Below are 18,418 nucleotides of genomic sequence, written 5' to 3' on the forward strand. Positions count from 1 at the left end.
GGGCAATCTGCTAATCCAGTCACCCTTTCAGTCTTTCTGGACTGCTGATCGCACACCTCTGATTCCCGCCACTTGCGAAATATCCAGCACAGCAGCTTGATTCATCCACTTTCAGTAGCTCGGCCAGACTGTAATTGGCTGCCGAAACCCCGGTGTGATCAATCGTCTGATCAGGCCTTATCCGTAAACGGAAGCCTGCTTAGAGATAGAAGATAGATAGAAAACAGGAGGAGAATGGACGAGAGGTGACACTGATTGGGGAGAGCCAGTCTGTGATTTAGGTGGGGAGGGGATTGCTGTCTAAACTGTCACCATTTCCCATCTCCCATCTCCCCCGCCCACTCCACTGCCCCATCTCTCTGTCGCCCTTTCATTCAATTGCTCTCTCGCCTGATTCTATTTCTCAAGGAGCTTTTAAAGCTCAAGGTTGATAGGAGCTGATGTGCTTAATGACCCATCTAATCCGAGTCTCATTCTAATATTATTCCTTTTCGACGTGACCTTCTTTAACTGTTATTACATGGTCTGGTGTTCTTCACACATGCAACCCAAACATTGTGTCAGAGAAGAAAACAGCACTGAAATATTTATGACCTATCAGTGTTCTGACCTGATGGGAACAGCTATCAACGAAATGGAAACTTGGGCCTAAAGGGAGAAAATGCATATCTTATTCCTATCTCTCTGGCAAATCCCAGCTGCATAAAAGCGCATTTCTTTTTCACTCCTCCCTTCAACCTTCGTCTCTCTCTCCAAGGTCGGTGTTGCTTGGCAATTGGTGCTGCCAGGTTACACCAGAGCCAAGCCTGTGCTTCCTGCTGTTCCAAGACCTGCAGCCACCCAACCTACCTCCTGTCACTTCCTTTAGTCTCTCATTGTCGTTATCGCTCTCACCTCTTTTTGTGTCACATGGATTTCATGAACACGTCCTCGGGGATCTCCCTTTGTGTGTGCCTGTGCTGAAGGCTTATCTAAAACTAGGAGCATGAGCTTGATAAAATATGCCATACATTCGGGCCACGTGGATTGCGGTCTCCGAGTTGGCAGATTTGGCTCCAGATGGAGAGCGTGAACTGATTTTGGATGGAGGCCATCACCCCTGCTGCATGAGTGATACCAGCACAAATAAATGCTTATCTTCACACTCTCTCAAGGAGGCAAAACTTTAAATACACAAGACCCAGCTGCAGGGCTTTCACTAAGAAGCGCCTTCTTCCATTTTTGCTTGTTCATGTCTTCTATTTTCAGACGTGCTTCAGTTGGAGACATAAATAACATGGATTGTTAGTCCTGCCACAGTTATTACATAATCACCTAATTGCAGTAATTTTGTTTAATCAGTAGCTACCTAAATCATATGTTTCCATATAAATATACAGAGGACTGACAACGAGACAAAAACATAATGTGTTAGTAAGTTGCTGGACCACCACAAGCTACAACAGGAGCTTTGATGTGCCTTGGTTCTACCAGTCTTAGAAACTATCCTGGAGTGATGAACACCGTTCTTCCAAAAGATATTCCCACAGTTGTTGGTTTGATGATAGTGGTAGAGAGAGCTATCTAACACATCGCTCCAAACGTGTTCAATGTGGTTGAGATCTGGTGCCTCTAATGGACCTAGCATATGATCAACATTTTCATATTGTACTCATCAAACCGTGCAGTGATCCCTTGTGCCCTGTGAATGTGGGCAGAGTCATTCTTTACTATCCATCAGGACAGACATGTTTCATCATAAGATGAAGACGGGGCTTAAAGTGGAACTGGGGCAGTTGTGCAAATCACTTGGGACATATTGAGTGGGATAACATGTAATTAAACATCGCATTTGTTTGTGTTTGTTTGGATTTCGATGAATTGACTTCGCTAGCAGTTTTCACACACCTAGCATCAAATCTGTGTTCATAGGATCTGATTAGGCTATGAACTAGCTAAAATAATTACCGAGCCTACAAACCAGTTACATTTACAGGTAGATGTAATCTGCAAAATGAATTTGGACCTTAATGAATGGTAAGGTTATCACATACTGTATAACACTATAAAATTGGTTGGATAACCACCACCAAATCCTAATTACAGTTATATCTGATTGTATGAGGTGGGCAATCTTTTCAACAGCTGATTAAACAGAATAATAATAAACATTTGCCAGGTAAACCTCTGTGTCAGAGAAATCACTTTCCTGAACTTTGTCTGATTTCAGTATTGGAATTTCTGCGTTTTAGCATACTTGTGAACTTGGATGCACCAATGTAAAACACAGAGCAACTGCATTACGGTCATGAACTCTAGTTCTCTCTGTCCGTTTGACTGTTGGAAATAAATTTTCAAAATTTAGTCCCCACACAAGCATTTGTTTGGATTGGATTGGATTATATAACATGCCAGTAAACAGAGAGTGTGTACAGACTGAGCAGTTTAGAATACATACAAACAGTTTATTAGGAATCTGCCATCGTAATAGATTGATAGATTTCTTTTCCTGGAAACAGAGTTTCCTTTATATGTTTAGTTCAGTGTTGATAATTGGCAGTCTGTTCATTATTACACTGCAGTTTTGCTTATATAAAATTGGCATAAAGTCAACAGAATGGCAGTTGAATCTTTCATATATTTAATTAATTAAGTGTATGATCGAAATGAAAGTCTATGATTAAAAGTTGATCATCGTGACAGGTGTACGAACAGCATATATTTAATGAGGGTAATTTTGTGTTGTTTGATCACTGCACTAAATGTTAGTTTTAATTTGTGTTAAACTGATGAGGCTGTTTAACAGGGACGTATATTTGAAAGAAGCAATTCAGCCAGAAATGAAACTTAAACAGAGCAATTTGGTGTTCATTGTTTGCTTCCTTAGTGTGTAGGCGCATGAATTACTATTACATTAGTCTCAAAGGTTCAGTCCAAAAAACCAAATGTAGAAGAAAAATGACTTTGTTATTAGACTGACTAGTTTTGACTAGGTGTCTCCTGAATGTAAAAAAAAAAAAAAATCTTAATTAATGCACTTGTTTTTCATGCAGTGATGTTTTTAATAAACTTGTACTAGGACGTTTCACATTCATTACAATTTCAACCAGAACATTATTTTAATCCGTCAAGCTATGACTTTTGGCACGATGATTTTTGGCAAGCTCTGTCCCCTCTCTGTCTTTGTTTGTCTCTCTTTCTTTCTCCTGGACCATGTTGTTTTTCAGTTCTCCTGGAACTCGTGGATCTCCTCCCTCTTTCTCTACCGCCCTCACTCATCCTTTCATTCTCTCTCTCTCTTATTTTTCCCAGTTGGAAGACAGCAGGAGGCGTGGACCTTCAAGAGACAGAGAGAGAGAGAGAGAGAAAGAGAGCAGGGGGAATAAGAAACAGAGCCAGTGAAAAAGAGGGACGCTGAGAGAAGCTGCGGAGATAAACTGCACCGGTGAAGCAGAAGAAGCAGAGAGAGTGACGAGGTGTTGATTGTGTGTGCTGTTTGGAGGTTATCCTCACAGTGTGTTTGAGCCTGGGAGCAGGTGCAGCTTTGATGGAACAGTGAGCAATGCCTACCACGCTACTACAGCAGGCTGGCAGCAGGGGGCGCCACCTAAATCACCCTCTCCCGCTCCTCGGTACCCTTTTCCTTCTGGTGCTCGCTCCTACGCCAGGCCAGACTGCCATCCGTATTGCAGAACACTGTGAGTAGGAGATTTTGTCATGCATGAGACTTGTTTGCTTGTGTGTCTGTCTGTGTTTGTGAATTTTACCGGCTTGTCGTTTTTCAGTCCCCTATAATAATCATGTTGTTTCAAGGATGTCTCAGAAGAAAAATTCTGATTTGTAATATTTCCATACAATAAGCCTTTGCATTATTTCTAGATAGAAATTTAGCTCCGCCCCTTTGAAAATCAGACCTGCTTGGCTTTCCCCCTATTGCCAGTTGTATGCTACAAATGAAACAAAACTTTTCAAAACACAGTGATGTCATTAGAGCAAAAAAAGTGCCGTGGTTTGAGTTTGTAGCATGTGCCGAATCCTAAACCAAACTCCGAAACGTCACACTTTTTGTTCTGAGACCTCCAGTTGTCTATGACTGTCCCAAATATCACATGATTGTTTCTGTCACAGCTCTGAGAGAGGCAGTTACATTTTCAGTAGCGTTATGTGTTTAATATATCAAACTCAGAGTGAGTTTCCAGAGGTGCTTTAATGCAGAAATTCAAACGTACAAAATGAAACCCCGATCGAGATTGGACTTGCATTAGAATTCCAGAGATTGCAATCTCTTATAGTGTATTGGGTTGGTGTGGGTTGGCCACCCCAAACCCATTCTGATTGGCACTCCTGTTTTTTGGTCATTTCATCTCAGATCAGGTTGCAGCCACCAACCCCCCCCACCCATCCCCCCCCCCACCCATCACCCCGCCACACCAACCCCCCTTTTTTCTTCTCAAATTGGTCTTGGCCAATTCCCATCTACCAGGCAGCTCTCCCTTATCATACGACTGCTACAAACTTGAGAGGGTGAAGGCTAACACATGCTTCCTCTGAGACATGTGAAGCCTGCCAACGGCATCTTTTTGAACTGCTGCTCATGCTGCATCACAGGCCAGCTAATCACACTCAGAGGAAAGCGTTGTGTGTTCCCTCTATTAGCAGTTTTTGTATGACATTGTTTCGTGGTAAACTGATGTTTGGGTTAGACCGTGTTTGATTGCTCCATCGATTATGCTATTGATTGGATTTTCCCCAGAAGATGTGTTACTAATAGGAAGAGAACTCTCTCGCTCTGTGATATATGCTCAGCAGCTTTGAAGCTATAAGAACATGTTTGCTGAAGCCTGCACATGCATCTCTGTCGTCAATGGCTTGCACGAAAATATCCCTAATTCTGAAGCATTTTTCCAAGCACGCATGCACACACACATTCAAGCAGATTAAGAATGGTGGCAAATAAAAAGTGTCACATATAAAGGTCATGGCTTCTCTTGATTTTCATTTAGTGACCTTTCATATATATAGACGTAGCCAATGCAATCAATAACTCATTCATGTTAGTCTGGCACACAGGGTCACTGAGTTCACTCCATTTGGAAGGTCCATTCTCAGTGTGTATAAAACGTATTCCTTTTTTCACCACTAATGTATGGAAATCTAGCTTTGGGATCTAATAATACAGCCTTGCTTATCCAGCACATCTCTATCTGGTACAGCTGCTGTGTCTTTATCGGGTCTGATCTTCGTTCTGCTCCTACTTAATTAAATACAGTGAATCAACATAATAGGAAATAAATACTGAGAACAAACCCAGGTTAAATACTGACTGACGAGGTTATTTGATAAGAAATTTGAATTGTGTTTGTATTAGAGACAGATTTCTTGTAGAGTTACAAAACTTATGTGAAATAAAAATTTCTAAAAGAAGGGACTGTTTGATTTGAAAGAAAACCCTATCCAACATGCTCACATTACACTTGGGTTGCCATTAATTATTGTGTTTAGTCACGTAAGCTACCAGACCTTTTTTTTTCCGTACCAAAAGATACGATACTTTCTCTGCCATCGCTTCAGTAATAGATTATATATAATATATTTTAATAACCCTTCGCCTAGTTCCTACTACATCAATACAGCGCTGCACGTCCTTATTTAAAGCCACTGTTACTTACTTGCAAAGTAATTGATAGGCAGGAAAAGATTTGCAAAGTGATTAATACAGTGTGCATTTCTTTCTCTCCCTATATGTGGGCAGTGTGTTGAGATGAATCATATCTTAGCATATGTGTGACCGAAGAGAACTAGCTAGTGGGTGTAGCTTGGCAGTGAATATATTAAAAGAGAAATAGAGTAATAGTAATATATTACTCCTGAAAGAACACCTTTCTGTAATTCAGAGTCGCACAGGAAGGAAACGTAGCTAGAGACACCACATGTTACCACATGTACCGAAATCCTAGTTGCTGCATGAGCTAACTGTAATGCTGTAGCTAACTACATTGATGGTTAGCATTGATGTGTAGTGCGCATCACATTTGAGCAAGTGCAAACCAATGGAGAGATAGAATTGGCTGTAACTCTTGGTGTTAAACTGATTTTGAGATACCTGTCCCCTTCTGCTCTCCGGACCTGCCCGATCCGTCCTGATGCCTTACTTCTGTTTGGAGTTCTCATGCTGCTGCTGAGGATGGCCCCACATGGTGCAGCCTAAAGATCGTTGAGATTACTGAGGATGATACCACTTAAAAACCATAAGCATGGCTTTGGACCTCAATTCATATGAACAGTTATGCTCTGATAGCTTTAGGACTACAAGTGCTTTAGGAACAGTTTTGCACTCAAATCTCCATCCATGAACAGTGGAGAAGTTCAACAAAACAGACTTCATGGGAAACCTGTAATGAATTTCCTGGTTACACGACTGCACTGTTTGACTGTGTAGTACACAGTTAAAGAAGGGATTTATTTATAATTGCAGTATTCAGTGTCACCCAGATGAGGATGGGTTCCCTTTTGAGTCTGGTTCCTCTCAAGGTTTCTTCCTCATATCGTCTCAGGGACTTTTTCCTTCCTACCATCAACTCTGGCTTGCTTTTATTTTAAAATCTATATCCTGAATTTATATATTTCTGTAAGCCTGCTTTGGGACAATTTGTTAAAAGCGCTATACAAATAAAACGGAATAAACCTGAGTTAAAAGGGTTGCTTTGTTATGGATGTCATACATTTCTGCATATCGCAGGTGATGTAAATGTAAATATATACCTGCAGTGCTAAGCAAGTGATTGAGTCTACCATCAAATTCTCCTACACAAGATTTGGTCCATGGTGGCTTAGTGCTGAGCACGTTTTCCTCACACCCCTATGGTTAGTGGTTCAATTCCTGTTCGATTCCTGAGTTCTCCATGTGCTTCGGGGGTTTCCTCTGGGTACTCCCGTTTCCTCCCCCACTGACATGCATTGTATTCTGATTGGCATTTCCAAATTGTCCATAGTGTGTGAGTGTGTGCGACTGTGCCCTGAGATGGGTTAGCACCCCGTCCAGGGTGTCCCCCGCCTTGGGCACCGAATTCCCTGGGATAGGCTCCATCTCCCCACGATCCTGTGCAGGATAAGTGGTACAGAAAATGGATGGAAGATTTGATCCATTTTGGAAGAAGATGTACTCTATATTCTCATCATGGTTGCCAGCCTCGGCTGTTTCGCGCCTAGTATGTCAGACAAATTATATTATCGCAGGAAAGCTATGCAGAACGGAAACAATACAGATCGCTAACAACCGCAATATACATTTAAATATGTGCTCGTGAAAGGTCGCATCATGCTTTGAAAGATTTTGCTATTGCTTATAAAATGCTGACAAAATTTGCTGGTTAATTTATATTAAGGCCGAACATTTAATAGGCTTTAGACAAACATCAAATATTTGTGTAGTATTTTATTTTTTTTGCCATGAGAAACTATAAATTACTTTAAAGCAGGTACATGACTATGTATAATTTCCATCATTGGTGACTTCGTTGACATTTAATCATTTAGCAGACGCTTTTATCCAAAGCGACTTCCAAATGAGGAAATACAAGCAGAGCGATATATCAAGCAGAGAACAATACAAGTCGTGCTACCATACAAGATTTATAGTCGAGTTCTAGAAAAGCAAAGTGCGCAGATTATTTCTATATATATTTATTTATTTTTTTAAAGGATAATGTGGGGTTGGCGTTTTAGGGGTTAGTTAGGTGTTCACAGAAGAGGTGGGTCTTTAGCTGTTTTTTGAAGATAGTGACAGATTCTGCGGTCCGGATTGAGGTTGGAAGTTCATTCCACCACTGACGGACAGATAGCGTGAAGGTTCTGGAAAGGGACCTTGAGCCATACTGAGTAGGCTTTACTAAATGACTTCATGAAAAATGGTTAATTTCCTCAGTAGCCTAACATTTCCTTCCTTGAGCTGTAGATGAGTTGCTGTAGATAATTTTATTAACACTATTAATGAAAGAACACAGCCAGACCATTTATAAAACTGTGGCAAGTTTTTTTTTTTTTTTTTACTTTATAATTTTTTCAATAGATATTTGTAGGTTTTAAAACAACAACAACAAAAATAACTGGTGTTTTGGTTCTTAAAATAAACCCAGATGGAAAATAAAAGATACCGATGTGCAGATTACAATATACTGTGCTGAATTTGTGTGTGCTCACGTGTGAATAATGTCCAAGTGTATTTGGCTTGTGTGTGTGAACCTAACAGACTCTTTCCTTTACCCCTGCTGACACTCTGGACAGACCGCGTTAAAGGCCGTAAGTACTTTGCAGTGTGTGTGTGTGTCTGTGTGTGTGTGGGGGGGGGGGAGATCATATAAGATAAAGGAGATGTTAAATGTAAATAATAAGTAGAGGATGTGTGATGTATGAGATGAGAAATCGGCCTTATTCCATCCATCTGTAGTGATGGTTTTGTTAAGGCATCCATCCCACCATCTGCTGTCCACTGCTGTCTGTGTCTCTGTCTCTCAGCCATCATATACATAATGTTTGTCTGTCTTTCCTTTTATTTTTATTACTATTTTCCCTCTGTGCTCCTTTGTCGGTCCTGTCCTGAAAACCAAAAGACCAAAAGAAATTTTTTATTTTTATTTTAATGTTAAGCGCTTGCTAAAGCTAACTGCATTGCCAAGACAAGACAGTATTGTCTCTATAATCCCTTTTGGAGCCAAATACAAATCTACTGCCCTAGCATATAAATTACTTACTGTAAGGATTTAATATATTCACACCACTCCCTATAATATGACATTTATCTCTTGTACACGGCTTATTTATTGGTGCAACGCATATCCCAAGGGTCTCTCTCAGGTTTTATACACCACTCTGTATTTTCTCTCCATCCCCACCACTAGCTTTTCACTGTTGTTTCTTTGTGGGCTGCTCATGCGTGAAATGTCAGACACTTGCAGAACATATCATGTTCACCTAATCTAAATGCATTAGTCTTGCGCTCTCAGCCAGCACGCTGGAGACAGCTCCGTGACCCAAGTGATGCTCCATTTCTTGGAAACATTTCCATTTCTTGGGAACTAATCATGTTTTTGCTAACCGGTTGTACTGTATGTGATGAGTGGAGTGTACACTTGTTTGTGTTGTGTAAGCGAGGGTTATGGCTTCAGAGCATCAGGGAGTCACATGGATCAGGTGATCACATGATTGCAGTTGGACACTGTTCTTCTCCATCTGCTAATCGAAATGAAAAACAGGAACGTTCTCTGTACCGCTGCATCTGAAGCATCACACTTAGGAGTAATTGTCTCCATCACCGCCATATTATCTACGCTCTATTTAGTACAGATGGGAATGGGTTTGATAAACTATATTCCCTCTCTCTCTCTCTCTCTCTCGCTGTCTCGCTCTCACTCAATGTCTCTTTGTCTCTAGTAAAGACGCCCCCACAGATAACTGTCCAACCTGAATCCATCATTGCCTTCTCCTCTGATGACATCATGCTCAAGTGTGAGGCAACTGGGGATCCCTCTCCCATGTCAGTATCCACAGCAACAAATTTCCCATTCCTTTCCTCATTTCTGACTATTTTGTTGTACTTCAAGCTGCATGATATTACTTAAATTATAAGTGTGTTTATCTTTTAGTCACGTATTTAGTTCAACGATTAAGACAATTCAATTTATGAACACAATTTTCTTTCACTAATATACCACAACCTTGTTGATGGCTGGTATCTGATTGGTCAGAAGGAGTTGATTAATTTCCTATAACAGCAGATCTGATAGCTGACTTTACCTGAATCGTGTAAAGGGATTTGTTGAAAATCCTACAAATAAAGAAAATTCTATAGAAAGAAATGAATTCATATGCCACCATAGTATGTTACCACAGACTTATAGAGTGTTAAGGATAATTTATTAATACACAAGAGTAAATAAAAGCAATGTCTAATTCTAACACTAAGATAAAATGACCTATACTGCATTCAGGTATTATTAAATAATTGCCACAAATTATGATCATGATCAGAATGATTCATTCTTAGCCATATTCATTCATGCCTGACTTTTCACAATCTCCTGCAGATTTCGATGGGTTAAAGATGGAATGGCATTTGACCCATCCAGCATCTCTGGTGTCACCACATCTCTCGATTCTGGGAGTTTTATGGTCAAAGAATCTCCCATTCACCAGTTCCATGGCAACTACACCTGCCTGGCCTCCAATGAGCTGGGCACGGCTGTCTCCAACGAGGTCCACATCATCACCGAGGGTGTGTCCCAGTCCTTACTGCATACCTTGTACTGATTATTGCATTTCTGTCTGCCTTTGCATTGTTTTGTAGTTAATTCCCTCATTTACAGTGAGTGTTGTTACAGACGATTACAGTCAAATAATCAAGACATCATCCAAAAAACTAGACTACAAAATATTACCCATTTGATTTGATTTGATTTTGAGTTATATCAATAATCTTCAAATGGTTAAAGGCATATACTTTAATGTTTGTTCATTTATACCAGGGGTGGGTAATCTTATCCGGAAAGGGCCGGTGTGAGTGCAGGTTTTCATTCCAACCAAGCAGAAGCCACACCTGAATCTATTGAAAGCCAAGATCAACTGATTAAACAGGTGGAATCAGGTGTGCCTCTTGCTTGGTTAGAATGAAAACCTGCACCCACACCGGCCCTTTCCGGATAAGATTGCCCATCCCTGGTTTATACTATAATGTCATTCGCAGTTTGCTTACATAAAACTCGGCTCTACCTGCTCTTATCCCTCCTCGTTTTGACCTGACCCTCTGTTTCCTTGACAACGGTTCCCTGAGTAACCAGGTTGAGTCGATGCGGTGTAAGCGTTTCAGTGAGTCCTTGTGGGATTAATATGTGCAGGAAGTGCGAGCACTCAGCATGCACACAACTAACAATAGCTCACAGGCTAACGAGCTCATTATGTAGGCCACATGCAGCAGGTGCAGCTTTTGCCTCTTAAATATGTTTTATTACATGATTATGAATTATCAATTAAAGATAATGTTCAACAGGTGGATGCTACTTTCATTGCAGGTGTTTTGCATGTCATATATGCAATGCATAGTTATGAGTTCATTATATATATATATATATATATATATATATATATATATATATATATATATATATATATATATGTCTCTAATATTTGTATATTAGTAATAAGTAAAAATAACTTTGGGTACATTAATTATTGATTATTATTATTATTATTATTATTATTATTATTATTATACATAAGTATCGTTGCAATTTACTAAATGTAATAAATCGTATTAAATATTATTACTATATAAAATATAAAATAGAAAAAAATCTAAATCATATTTATTAAAGATATTATTATTATTATTATTATTATTATTATTATTATTATTATAAGCAACAACTACAACAATGACCATATGTTTAATGTACCCAAATTAAGACTTTTTATTATTATTATTATTATTATTATTATTATTATTATTATATAATTAGTTACTACTACTACTACTACTACTACTACTGATAATAATAATGATAATAATAATGATGATGAAAACAACATGAGAAGATCAAGAATAATTACATAAAAACTGGGGGGGGGGAAGAGTCAGATAAGACAAACAATAATGGTTTCCCTCTAGGCAAATCACTTTTGGACTGCTATATCTTTCCTCTGATCCTTCCCTATAAATGCCTGACTTCTCTCTCTTGTCAGATACTCCTACAATACAACGTGAGAAGAAGGAGGAGAAGAGGGCGGAAGAAGGAAGTCCTGTTATCTTACACTGCAACCCTCCGCAAAGTTCTGCGACTCCTTTGATTCACTGGATGGATAGGAGTGAGTGAGCCTGTGTGTCCATTCACACCTGAGAGAGAGAGATAGAGATAGAGAGAGAGAGAGAGACTGACTGCAACTGCATTCCACACCAACACCTCTTGTGTCTGTAAACTTCATTCCTGTTTCTTGCTGTTCTGCTGCAGGTCTCCGGCACATCAAGCAGAGCGATCGTGTGATTCAGGGCCGTGATGGAAACCTCTACTTCTCTCATGTGACCCTTGGGGACAGCAGAAATGATTACACTTGCAACGTGCAGTTTCTGGGAGCCCGCATCATTGTAGCCAAAGAACCCATTAGCCTAAAGGTCACATCGTGTAAGTGGAGCCTTGCAGCTCGCTCTCATTATAGTTGATATGTTTTTAATTTATAATGTTTTAGTTTTAGAAGTGCTCTTTAGTGGTGCCTCACAGCTCCAGATTACTGAAGATTATGAATGAATGAATGTTTAGTTTTTGTTCTAAGCCAGTCTATGGATGACTGCTATGCAAGTTATTGCAATTGTCCCCTCCATATAACATATAGTGAGTGTATTTTTAAACCAAACTAGAACTCATTTCACACATCTGCTGCATTGGGAAAAAAAAAACTCCAACCCAAAATAGAAATCAGTTAACATCTGTTTAATTTATTATATTTGATGTACCCCTGAATGAAGCTGTAAAACCATCAAATCAATCTGAGAATTAAAATAATTTGTAATGCATTATAAACACCAGGGACCATTAGTGTGCATACATGTGCCATTTGAATAATTTGTTAACAGTTGCAGTTGACACTCACAGTGGGATTTCAGTATCTATGGGCATCATTTTATTCATATATTATATTGTCGAAACTGTTTGTTCATTTAGACATTAGGGAGGTTACCCAGATAGATTAATGTGCAAGTTCTAAAGAAAAGTTTCTGGATATAATACAGTCCTCTACTCTTGGATGTAATTAGTATGGAGCTGTGGAGCTTATGTAGTGTGCTCATATGTAAAATTACTAATCATTTTAGAACAAATATGTTGAGAAAGGAAAAACTTCCTCCCTCCTAAAACCATGGTGCATATTACTAATAATGCTTTGTGCACTGGCTATACCAAATTGCTATTGCATGGTGTCACAAGATGTACTGGTATCCCATTCAGGATGTATTCATCATATGTATGTACTCATGCACATCGTTCCCAGGACAGGATCTGGATCCACCATGACCCTGACCAGGATAAAGCGCTTACTGAACTATAATAACCCTGCCTGTTTGGAAGCGCCACACACAGCTGGTCAGGAGGGAAGGATGGAAGGGAGGAGTGAACACATGCCTGGGTGTAAATCTGACACTTTAGTATGAAGATGCATCTGATGCAACTTCATCTAGTGGGACTGTCTGGCATGTAGCTCACACTGTGTTCTGCACAGCTTGTGATTCTGTCGTTTTTTTGTCTGATATTTTACATATGCCCATGCTTCCTTTTTTTTTTTGGCGCTTTCTCTTTGCCTGTAGCTAACTCATTGCGAAACAGACGGCCTCAGATGATGAGACCTACCGGCTCTCACAGCTCCTATCTGGTCCTGAGGGGCCAAACCTTCGAACTGGAGTGTATCGTCCAGGGCCTGTGAGTGTGTTTGTGTGAGAATCTTTTATACTGAAAAAGTGCTGCATTCATACTGACCACACCCCTTTCTCATCTCCTCAGGCCCACTCCCTCCATCCAGTGGGTGAGGAAGGATGGAGTGCTGCCTGAGTCTCGTACATCCAGTAAGAACTCCACAGAGAAATGGCTGCTGCGCTTCACTAACATCTCAGAGCAGGATGATGGGGAGTACCAGTGCACAGCCAACAACTCCCAAGGCACCGTCACACACATTTATACCGTCTCTGTGGAAGGTATGGCTTTGTCTGGCTTTAAACTTATGAGCTGTTAGAACTACTCTAACCTACTGATTCAATTGGGCAGTTCCAAAATGTAACATTTTCAGGGATTTTTAGTCTCTGTGTGTCTATGAAACACATCTCCGAACATTGTGCCTATACAGTATATAATGTTCCATTGTCTGCCTCTATGAGACCGCCCACTAGACATAAAGATTCATAAAATAGACTGCCTAATGAATATTCATGAATGTTCATGAATATTCTTAAGCTTCTCGGTAAAGGGTGTAATTTTGCACGTAAACACAAGCAGAGGTCTTCTATTAAATCAGTCCTTTGTAAGTTGTTGCTGTTGCAAAAAATGCAGATTCATTATTTACTCTCATGGAATCATGACATAAATCATGGTAGTTATTTAGCTGGGTTTGTAAAATTGCAAGAACTAATAGACAGTGGAGAACTGCACTTCATAGAGTACTTAGGCATTTTGTCATTTGGTCATACAGACTGCAATGATTCTTTTGGTTATGTAACATCTACATGCAGTAGGAAACAAAATACATCTTGCTTAATAGAATTTGTTTTATTAATAAATAATATTAATAGAATTAAGTTAATATTAAGTTAGGATTAAAGTAATTAATATTAATGTTAATAGAATTAAGTTATTTCTAACATGTGTATGGAATACCGTGCTCTTACATTAACGATGAAGAATTTCTCTATTTTGGGGGCACGGTGGCTTAGTGGTTAGCACATTTAACTCGCTCCTCCAGGGTTGGGGGTTCAAATCCTTTCTCTGCCCTGTGTGTGTGGAGTTTGCATGTTCTCCTCATGCTTCAGGGGTTTCCTTTCCCAGTCCAAAGGCCTGCGTTGTAGGCTGAATGGCATTACCATATTGTTTATAGTGTGTGAATGTATGTGGGATTGTGCACTCTGACAGGCTTTCACCCCATCCAAAGTGTCCACTGCCTTGTGCCCCAAGCTCTCTGGGATGGGTCCCAGGCTCCACGGTGACCTTGTGTAGGATAAGCGGTGTGGAAAATGTATATCTGGACATTCTCTATTTAGTGGTTTTTGGAAGGTGCAGATTTTTGCTTGCAAAAGTTTTACCTTTCTTGAATGCAGCACGGTGAGAGGTTCAATATTGTCTATTTACAAGTGCACAGTATACAGTATGTTTGTCGTTTCACTCTAGCTGCTCCGTACTGGATAAAGGAACCGGTTAGTGAACTGTACGCCCCAGGAGAGATGGTCCGATTGGAGTGTCGGGCAGACGGGATCCCAACTCCGCAAGTCACCTGGAGTATCAACGGATATGCTCTCTCGGGTAACTGCAAAGTGATGAAGCTATAATAGTTTAGTCAAAAATTAAACACACACCATTTTCACTTCATTCCAGACATAATCAATCGACTAAAACAAGCTTTTTTTCTCTTGGCACTGGAACTACGTGACTAATTGAGCTAATAATCCACTAGCGTTGATCATATGGAGACCAAGAGAAGCAAATGGAGGTTAATAGCTAAAATGATTTTGGGTGATATAATGTGTGTCTGAAATGGTGCCATATTCTCTACATTCAGCAAGGTTATGCATTATGGTTACTCTGCATTCTCTTAGGTACATTGTTAAGATACTAATCCCCAATCGGTGTATTGTGGGATTTCATAAACACACTGGACATTCTCCACAATGCTTTCAGACAAAGTGACAAAAGCTCCCAAATAGATTTAAAACCCGTGTTAGCATTATAGCCTCCGAACAATCTAAAGAGCGAAATGTCAGGTATGTCCTGGGTGACTGAGTATATTTGGGGTTAAAGTCCTAGTATTTCTATCATAATCACTATTTGTAGTATCTCTAGCTATCCAGAGATTCAAGGAGGGTTAAAAGTGAAAGAAACTGCTTTCTACGCTTCATGTAGATATTGACCCGGAGTCGCGGCGTACTGTAAAAGGAGGAACTCTCATACTGGAAAAGGTGAAGCTGAGTGACACTGCAGTGTACCAGTGCAAAGCCTCTAATAAACACGGCACCATACTTATCAACGCCTACGTCTTCGTTGTCGGTGAGGGCACTTCAACGTTTAGAGTAAAATCTTTACATTAAACCTACTGCTTTTAACAAAAAAAAGTGAGTAATGGAACGGGTGTGTGTTGCTGTTTCAGTGCTTCCTCCACAGATCCTGACGGAGGACTCGTTGTTGTACAGAGTGACCGAGGGAAAGACGGCCAAGTTGCAGTGCATGACCTTCGGTTCGCCCCGCCCGAAAGTCACATGGTGAGGTGCAGTCATAGCGCTAATGTGCTTAATCACGCTTGGCGTTATTAGAGATCGGTGATGTGACTGTCATATTGATATGCCACTTTTCATGGGAGCTGTCTCTGGTAACATTCATGTATCTGGTAAAATTGTAGATGATTCATCATGAATCGATCGACAAAAGCGAAAACTACTCAGTGATGCCGATGTGCAGCTGTGAAAACGTAATGTCTGTTCGAAATTTTTGGTAGCAGCCAGCTAGCTAGCTAGCTCAAGTGCTAACGTGATTTGTTAACCTAACAACATTTAGTCAGCTACGTATGTTATCGACTCCGGGTTCCTCCCCCAGTCCAAAGACATGCATGGTAGGCTAATTGGCATGTCCAAAGTGTCCGTAGTGTATGTGAATGGGTGTGTGAGTGTGTATGTGATTGTGCCCTGTGATGGATTGGCACCCTGTCCAGGGTGTACCCCGCCTTGTGCCCCATGCTTCCTGGGATAGGCCCCAGGTTCCCCGTGACCCTGAAAAGGATAAGCGGTATAGAAGATGGATGGATGGACGTATGTTATCGGAAAACTAGCTAAATATTTTCTAAAACATAGCCGAATGCTTTTCATATCTAGGTATGAATAATTCCCAGTGATGGAAAGATTGACAGAATAAAATAATAAAAATAACTATTTTAAGTAAAATACTTCTGATAAGAGTAATCATTGGTGGTTTCTCTGATGAGGTAGTAGTGTGTCGTTTGCGCATTTGTGTCAGCTCTTTAAGACAAATCTTTTCTTGGCTAAAGGGTTCATTTTAAGTAATAAAGGAATCAAGGGGAAATTTATCGGGGCAGAAGTAAAAATTTACGTTAAATTACAGAAACGGAATTAAAAGCAAAAATTAAAGCAGATGTATTCCCAAAACATATTTAAGTACACTAACAGCCGATAAGGCAGCCGATTTCTACTTCTTTACTACATGCCACTGGTAGTAAGATGATATGAAAGTGCAGAGTCCGACTCAGAAATACAGCGAGTTATGGCAGAAAAATCTTTCAAGTATTATGAATTTTTGCAGTATCACAGTATGCAGTTATGAGTGTGTGACTGTATGTTTGTGTGTGTTCTCAGGGAGCGTGAAACCTGGGACTTTGTCATTTCCAACTCCAGGATGAATCAGCTAAGCAATGGTACTCTGGAGATTAGCAATGTATCCTACAATGATACAGGACTGTACACCTGCTCAGTGGGTGAAGACAAACTCAGCATCACTGCCGAGCTGGAAGTCCTCAGTGAGTAACCGACACAAACATATGCTCACACTTGATTTATTTATTTTTGTTAAAGATATGTGCTCCATTTTCTGGACTAGAATCAGATACTGACTATATCTTTAATCAAAGCTTTGCAGCTTTTTTAATATTAGTTGTCATTAGAGTAGGTGCTGGTGTGAGCTGTCTGAGTTTCCGTTGGGTAACCACTGTTTCCTTTGTCCTTATCAGACCAGACAGTGATCGTGAATCCTCCTCAGGCCCTGTATGTTCAGAAGGGGAAGACGGCCACCTTCACCTGTCAGTACCAGATGGACGGCAATCTGGGTCCGCCTCAAATCCTGTGGAGGAGAACCAACAAGAAGCTTGATGAATCCTCTGATATAGACAAGTAGGATGTCAGAATATTATCCACAAAGTGCTAAAGTTTTGCTGCAGGAACGCATCTCTGTGGATAAGATTGGACTATTCACTGCTGATTTACTTTTCTTTATTCAATCAGATGACATTAATGTTATTGTTATTACTATTACTGTGTTTCAGGTACATAATTGACGAGACAGAGCTCATAATAAATGATGTCCAGGATGAAGATGAGGGTGTTTATAGTTGTGAGGTCATAACAAGTCTGGACATGGCTGAAGCTAGTGGCAGCCTCACAGTTGTTGGTATGAGATTAAAAAAAAAAAAAAAAAGTCTATCGAACAAATAAATGTTCTACATTACCGTACACCATACATTTGGACTGGTGTGTATGTGAATTCTACAGTATCCCTTCTATGTATGTTTCCTTTCTCTTGCTTTCAGACCGACCGGACCCTCCTTCCATGCTGCAGATCACTGAGACTGGAGATCATGCAGTAACTCTGTTATGGGTTCCTGGGGATAACCACAAAAGCCCTATTTTAGGTACATAAGTGAGGATTTGTATAGCACACATTAGATCTATGTTGCTTTAATAAGAGATATTAAGCATCATGATCCCCCTGTCTGGAAAAAAATGTTCTGTCAATTTGTCACGGTATAACGCAGTCTTCGGTCCATTGTGTGCCATTATTAATGATCTGTGTCACTATTACTGTGGTTTAGGTACATACTTTGATAGGGAAGGGCCCACAATTCAATATTCAGTTCTGTTTGTTAGTCATTTCCAGTAGTTAAAAGTTCTGAAAACCATTTTCTCTAGGCTTACTATTAC

General features: G+C 40.0%; 1 protein-coding gene across 1 annotated transcript in view; it reads left to right on the top strand.

Annotated features, from left to right (window-relative positions):
• The window catches only part of l1cama (L1 cell adhesion molecule, paralog a), a 57,233-nt gene that overhangs the window by 26,861 nt on the left and 11,954 nt on the right, over positions 1–18,418 (top strand). The window contains exons 2-16 of the mRNA XM_053642715.1: positions 3,292–3,677; positions 8,263–8,277; positions 9,409–9,511; positions 10,062–10,249; positions 11,713–11,835; positions 11,979–12,149; positions 13,325–13,436; positions 13,518–13,708; positions 14,892–15,023; positions 15,621–15,764; positions 15,865–15,976; positions 17,081–17,241; positions 17,452–17,611; positions 17,764–17,888; positions 18,028–18,129. Of these exons, the coding sequence (XP_053498690.1) occupies positions 3,542–3,677; positions 8,263–8,277; positions 9,409–9,511; positions 10,062–10,249; positions 11,713–11,835; positions 11,979–12,149; positions 13,325–13,436; positions 13,518–13,708; positions 14,892–15,023; positions 15,621–15,764; positions 15,865–15,976; positions 17,081–17,241; positions 17,452–17,611; positions 17,764–17,888; positions 18,028–18,129 (1,975 nt within the window). The 5' untranslated portion in view covers positions 3,292–3,541. The remainder of the gene's footprint in view (positions 1–3,291; positions 3,678–8,262; positions 8,278–9,408; positions 9,512–10,061; positions 10,250–11,712; positions 11,836–11,978; positions 12,150–13,324; positions 13,437–13,517; positions 13,709–14,891; positions 15,024–15,620; positions 15,765–15,864; positions 15,977–17,080; positions 17,242–17,451; positions 17,612–17,763; positions 17,889–18,027; positions 18,130–18,418) is intronic.

The sequence above is a fragment of the Ictalurus furcatus genome, chromosome 15, assembly GCF_023375685.1.
Source record: "Ictalurus furcatus strain D&B chromosome 15, Billie_1.0, whole genome shotgun sequence".
Taxonomy (NCBI): domain Eukaryota; kingdom Metazoa; phylum Chordata; class Actinopteri; order Siluriformes; family Ictaluridae; genus Ictalurus; species Ictalurus furcatus.